General features: G+C 42.7%; 1 protein-coding gene across 1 annotated transcript; it reads right to left on the bottom strand.

Moving 5' to 3' along the window:
* Nucleotides 1–307: 307 nt before the first annotated feature.
* On the bottom strand, nt 308–1,075 carry LOC149147407 (putative histone H2B.3). Its single transcript, XM_089440875.1, has one exon. It carries the CDS (start codon nt 1,007–1,009, stop codon nt 536–538), a length of 474 nt encoding a protein of 157 aa, XP_089297001.1. The 5' UTR covers nt 1,010–1,075; the 3' UTR covers nt 308–535.
* Between the last annotated feature and the right edge of the window lie 5,883 nt (nt 1,076–6,958).

Raw genomic sequence — 6,958 nt, forward strand, 5'->3', positions numbered from 1 at the left:
ATTCTCTGTATCCATGTTACATGCAGAACCTCCGAGCATATTAAATGCATGTATTTCTTCCAGTTATCCAAGCTTCTGAGCATTTAGAGTACTTAGACTAACAATATAGTTCAGTGAAAGCTTTTTCTTATTCTCAAAAAGGATAATATAGTTTCGTGTTATTATTTAGGTTTAAAAGACGAAATGGAGCTCGGTCACCATTTCTCCACTGTAAGTCTAACAATATCCTCCTACCAGGGCCTTGATGCGCACGGCTTAACAACATATGCTACATGACTACAAGTTTTTCACGTAAACAGAAAATAAATTTATTATATTGGCTTCAAATCTTTAAAGGAACATGTGAAAGCTCAATTCAAGAGCAATTCAAGAGAAGAAGACTGATAATAAGAATCCATTTCGGAGTCTTACAAAATAAAAAAGAACCGAAAATGAGAAAATGCAAAAATTGTGATGCAGACAGACCAGAATGCGATTCCCCTGGTTATAAAACCCTACACCTATTTAAAAGAAATCGTCGAAAGAGGACCGGAATCTAAGCGCTGGTGAATTTTGTAACGGCCTTAGTACCCTCAGACACAGCGTGCTTGGCGAGCTCCCCTGGAAGAACGAGTCTTGCGGCTGTCTGGATCTCCCGGGAAGTAATAGTTGGTTTCTTGCTGAGGCGAGAGAGTCTTGATGCCTCGTTCGCCAATTTCTCAAATAAATCATTGATAAAACTGTTCATGATTCCCATGGCGTTGCTGGAAATACCCATTTCCGGATGGACCTGCTTCAGCACCTTGAAGAGATAGATCTTGTACGTCTCCACACTTTTCTTGTGCTTCTTGCTCTTTTTGTCTCCTTCCTTTACTACCTTATTCTCCAACTTCGAAGACATCTTTTCTGTTGAAGGGGAATTCCCCACCAAGGGCTTTTTCCCAGCCATGGGCCTCTTCTCTGCCTTCGGGACCATTGATGTCAAGGGCTCTTTCCCAGCCATGGGCCTCTTCTCTGCCTTCGGGGCCATTGATGTCACTATCGTGACTCGAACCTGCCACCACAGAAAAGACTCGGTGTTGCTATACCTGTGAAAAGGAGAAGCGTCTTTGCAAAATGAAAGCAGGAGGCCGTTTCATTAAATAGGGGTTGGAGTGTCTTTCCTATTGGCTGATCCCTGGCGCCACGGATTGCTGATGTAGGCCAGATTTTAACGGGCATTCAAACTTTGACTACAAATTAATTGGTGACTCGGTTACATTCATTTTAAAGGGATCAAATTTCCTTTGTTGAATTGAGCTTTCTGTGATCCATATCAAGTTTCTCAGAAAAATTTCGGGGTAAATCACATAATATTACATTGGTTGACGCATTTCGAACCAACCAGTGTGAACTTGTCTTGAGGATGAACCACATTGGTTGGTTCCAAATGCCTCGAAAAATGTAATATTATGTGATTTACGCGGAAGAATTTCTCATAAAAAAATCAAATTTCTTTTTATTCCAAACCCCATTTTCTCATTAAAAAAATCAAATTTCTTTTTATTCCAAAAACTATTTTCATATTAAAGGAATTTGATCCCTTTTCACGCTTAATAGATTCAAAGTTAAAAATAAATTTAAGCTTATTTAATTATTAATTAAAATGATAATTATTACTTTTACGGTATTTTATTTTTAATTTTAGTTTCATTAATTTAACTGGTTAAAATGTTTTATTGATAATTATTATTAATTATTTTATTTTGGTTTTTATCCGATCATAATGTTAAACATTATGACTTCTCTACCAAAGACCCCTATCCACGGAATAAATTCCTTAAGACTAAGGGATACCTCTTTCAAGAGTTCATGGTCACTTTAAAAGTTTTCTGCTATATCTTAACTATAAGTTTTTTTATTTTATATTTTTGGAATAGTATGATAAGTGATGAATAAATATTTCGAATATGAAGTCAAATGTTAATGGTTGATTTTAACCGGTTTTACTTGAATAATAGTTTTGTTATAAGTTAAGGATTGATTTTTTATTTACTTTTTTATTTCAAAGAGTTTTGTTATAAATTATAAATGACTATCTTGAATATGAAGTCAAATGTTAATGGTTGATTTTAATGGGTTTTATTGGAATAATAGTTTTGTTATAAGTTAAGGATTTGATTTTTTATTCACTTTTTAATTTCGAAGAGTTTTGTGATAAGCTATAAATAAGTATTTTGAATATCAAGTCAAATGTTAAAGGGTTTTACTGGAATACATTAAGGATGGATTTTTATTTTTCTCGGAATTTTGAAGAGTTTTGTTATAAATTATAAATAACTATTTTGAATACAATGTCAAATTCTGTTAGTTGGGATTTATTTTAAGATGGTTAAATTTTAAAATTCATAGTACTTGAGTGAGAATTAAATCAAGTGTGATGGTTGAATATATATATATATATATATATATATATATATATATATATATATATATATATATAAACGTAAGTATTATATATATCAGTGTTTCCAAAACGTCCATAGGTGTGTTTATTTTGTAACAAACTTTCGGAATTTTAGTTTAGTTATATTAATATAATTAATAATATCATGTCTCTCAACCCTTTGATTTTGTTGAGTAACTCTTGTTTTTGTCCCATTTTCCATCACCTTTAGGTTACCTAGTATGTGAATCTAGCTATAAATAGATCTCAGGATTATCTCTAAAAACTTGTTCATTAGCTTGGTATTTAGGGATAGTTACTATCCTTCTCTGCCTTCGGGGCCATTGATGTTACTATCGTGACTCGAACCTGACACCACAGATGATCCAGGTGGATATTGGTGGCCACCTGCCAAGTCCACCTGGACCCCCACCATTGTCTTTCTCAGCATTTTCAGTTTCCTTAATTGTAGCACAACTTACTATTTTTAGCAGTTTTTCGGGTCCTGAACTTCCGGAGCCGTTTTGAGGCCCTAAACGACGTTTTTTGGGGAATCCGGGGGCAACATGAGTCCATGGAATGGACTGGTGTTGCCCGTTCCAACAATGATAGTGCTCGGATAGATCTTTCTAATGAGCTATTGTACGCGTCAAACGGAGATCATATGCCCAAGTTACGACCCCGGGAAGTTGATGTACCAACTTACCCCCAAACGGGGCCCACAGTTTGGCGTTTCATCTCCTAGGGTTAGGTTTTGGAATGTTAAGGGTTTTTCCATTGTTTCTCAACAATAAATAGGCCTTCGAGCCTCATTGTAACACAGTTCAGAGGCATGTAGCCATCACATCTCTTCTCAGAGATAAGCTACCATCGCCCTAGCTAGTTTATTTCCATTTCTGTCTGTAAGCATATTTCAGTATTTTCCATTAATGAAATAAAGTATTATTTCCGCTGCATCTTTGTGTATATGGTTATCTCTGTAATTTGTTGCGTTCCTGTTTAAATCCGGATCAGTGGTATGAGAGCGGTCTGCTTTTTCTCTGTTTTTCTTTGCATGTCCCCAACAAGGTCGGGATATAAGGAGTTAGGGCTTGAACTGGTTGAACCTTTGCAAGACCAGCCTCGCAAATCCCGACGGCCTCCCATGGCGGACGAGAAGAAAGACGAGGGGGCAGGAGATCCCATCAAAATCTTGCTCGAAGAAGCGCTCGAGCGACAACGGAACGCGATGATGGACAGCTTTGCGCAGATCCTTCAGCGGCTACCCAGAAGCGGCGCATCGGCTTCCAGCAGCTCCTCTGGAAACGCCACACCCTTTAAGGTACAAGTTAATTTTGAAATCCCCATATTCGAGGGTCAGATAGACGCCGATGTCGTAGATAAATGGTTAAATCTGCTAGAGGGTTATTTTTCTGTTCATGAATTTTCGAGTCGGGAAAAGATTGTTTTTGCTCTTCTCAAAGCAGCCCCCCACGTCAAGGACTGGTGGGAAACCTACTGCGAGCAGAAGGATGAAAGTACTGGCTCACTATTTTCAGCCGCACCCACCTGGGATTCGTTCCGGGATGCCATCAAGGAGCAGTACTACCCTGTCGGAAGCTATGAGGATGAATACATAAAGTGGACCACGCTGCGGCAGGGAAGGGACCAAGACGTGCCGGAGTTCACCAATCTTTTCCATACCCTTCGCACAAAGTTGGGTATCAAGGATTCGGAGCAACATTTGATACTCAAATACCGTGGCTGCCTGCACAAGTACATCCAGGAAGAAATACAGTTCCTAAACATCCCCTCGCTCGGCACAGCATACCGGTATGCCGTCAAGGTCGAGCAGAAGTTTAAACAAAAGAAGCGAGACTTTGGATCTGCGAATCCAAAGCAGGGGAAAGGTGCCCCTAAACCATAGAAAAAAGGACAAAGCCAAGGCGGGACAGCCCAAGACAACCAGCCGAAGCTGCAAGCAAAGAGCAACGCCGCGAAGCCGAGAAAGGACACTGGAAAATGGTGCGAGTTCCATAAGAGCTCCACTCACAACACAAGTGAGTGTCGGGCCAAGCAGTCACTGGTGGCTGAGCTAAAGGTTTCAGAATCAGATGCATGTTCCAACTCTGAGTCAGAACCCGATAAGGGGTATGAAAAAGGGAAGCAGATCATTGATGCGGATCCCAGCGCCACTGTTGCTACCGCAAAGATCCAGAAAAATGAACCCGAAGATCCAGAGGAGGAGGAGCGTCTCTTCCACTCCCAGATGTGGGTAAAGGGCTCCCCGATACAGTTCATTGTTGATAGCGGGAGTCAAAAGAACCTCATTTCGGCAGAGGTCGTGAAGCGGTTGGGCTTACCGACCACAGCACATCCACAACCATACACCATTGGGTGGCTTCACCAAGGGCGAGATCTTCGCGTGAGCCAGCAGTGTCGCCTTCCATACAACATCAAGCCCTTCACGGATGAGGTATTGTGTGACATTGCTCCCCTTGAAGTTTGTGACGCATTACTAGGACAACCATACTTGTGGAAGCGACATGCTGTGTATGAATCAAGGCCCCGTGCTGTTATTATTACATTGGGAAATAAGTTGTTCAAGATACCAGAGGTAGCACCACCTGCCGCCATCTCTTTGATTACTGCAAAACAATGCAGTAAGATCATTTCCAAAACCAGGAAATTTGTTTTCCTGATGATACGCCCTCAAGGGAAGAAGAAGACAGTGGCCACGGCCTCCAAACGGGGTCCCTCTGCACGGCAGCTACAGATGGACAAGATTGTGGAGGAGTACGAAGACATCTTCACCTCCCCGGCAGGGGTTCCTCTGCACTGTCAAGTCAAGCACTCCATCGATCTGACCCCAGGTGCGCCGCTACCCAATGGACCAATTTATCGGCGCTCCGTTCTGGAGAACAATGAAATCAAGAGGCAGATTCAGGAGCTCCTGCAGAAAGGTCACATCCGTCCGAGTTCTTCGCCCTGTGGGAGCCCGATAGTGTTGGTACAGAAGAAGGATGGGACGTGGAGACTCTGTATTGACTATCGGGCGCTGAACAAGATCACTGTCCGTAATAGGTACCCGATCCCGCGGATTGATGACCTCCTAGACCAACTAAAGGGGGCGAAATATTTCAGCAAGATCGATCTGAAGTCAGGATATCACCAGGTACCAATTGAACCCTCAGATGTGTGGAAGACTGCCTTCAAATCCAAGGAGGGCCTCTTCGAATGGTTGGTCATGCCTTTCGGATTGACGAATGCTCCTGCAACCTTTATGAGGCTAATGGATGACATCTTGCGGCCATTCACCAACTCCTTTGTAGTAGTATACTTGGATGACATTCTGATCTTCAGCCAGAGTCGGGAAGAGCACCTCCAACACATCCGACAGGTTCTCCAAACACTGCGGCAACACAAGCTATGTGCCAATTTGGAGAAATGCACTTTTGGCATGACCGAGGTTCAGTATCTGGGATACATCATTGATGAACAGGGGGTGCATGTCGATCCAGCCAAGGTCCAAGTCATTCGGGATTGGCCCTCTCCAACCACTCTAACAGAGCTCCGCAGCTTTCTAGGTCTTGCCAACTTCTACCGCAGGTTTGTGTTGGGATTTTCTCATATTTCTTGGCCCTTGAGTCAAGTCACCAAGGGCGGGGCGAAAGCAAAATTCTTTTGGTCTGAATCTCAACAGAAGGCATTCAGGGAGTTGAAGGATCGCCTCTGCATGGCACCAGTGCTCGCGTTACCAGATTTACAACAACCATTTGAGGTCGAGACAGATGCCTCTGACTATGCTATTGGGGCAGTCCTTACTCAACATGGACATCCAGTGGCATATCACAGTGAAACACTTTCAGACACAGTCCGGAAGTACCCCACTTATGATAAAGAGATGTATTCCATTGTACAGGCCTGCCGACAATGGAAGCATTACATTTTGGGGAAGGAAACGGTCATCCACACAGACCACCGACCTCTGCAGTTCATACAGACCCAAGGGAAATTGCAGAATGATCGCCATCAGAAGTGGTCTACATACCTGCAACAGTTTCACTTGAATATAAAGTATAAAAAGGGCAGCACCAATAATGTTGCAGATTGCCTCAGTCGACCACCGATCATGGCGCTAACCACCGTGCTCAACTCTTGCGGGCACGAGACTTCTGATTGGCCACTTCTCTACAAAAGCGACCCAGAATTCGGCCACACATACCAGACACTCTTGGAGGGTCGGCAGGTTGCAGATTTTCACCTCCAAGATGCCCTATTATGCCACCTCGGTCACCTTTGTGTTCCTTCAAGCGAGCGTGCCAAGATGATTTGGGAAGCACACTACAGTCGGGCTGCTGGGCATTTCGGGGTCGAGAAAACAGTGGCAGTACTGCAAAACTATTTCTATTGGCCGAATCTTCGACAGGATGTTGGGAAGTACATCCGATCATGTACTGCCTGTGCCATTGCCAAATCGACCATTAAGAAGCAAGGCCTCTATACCCCGTTGCCTACCCCTAGTCGACCTTGGGAATCCATCTCCATGGATTACATGTCAGGCCTTCCTTCCAC

This window comes from Pinus tabuliformis, chromosome 9 (assembly GCF_031772625.1).
Source record: "Pinus tabuliformis cultivar Carrire ecotype Pingquan chromosome 9, CPIR1, whole genome shotgun sequence".
NCBI lineage: Eukaryota > Viridiplantae > Streptophyta > Pinopsida > Pinales > Pinaceae > Pinus > Pinus tabuliformis.

What these genes read in the sequence shown, in the direction of transcription:
- LOC149147407 (XM_089440875.1), bottom strand. Translation starts at nt 1,009, where the DNA reads ATGGCCCCGAAGGCAGAGAAGAGGCCCATGGCTGGGAAAGAGCCCTTG.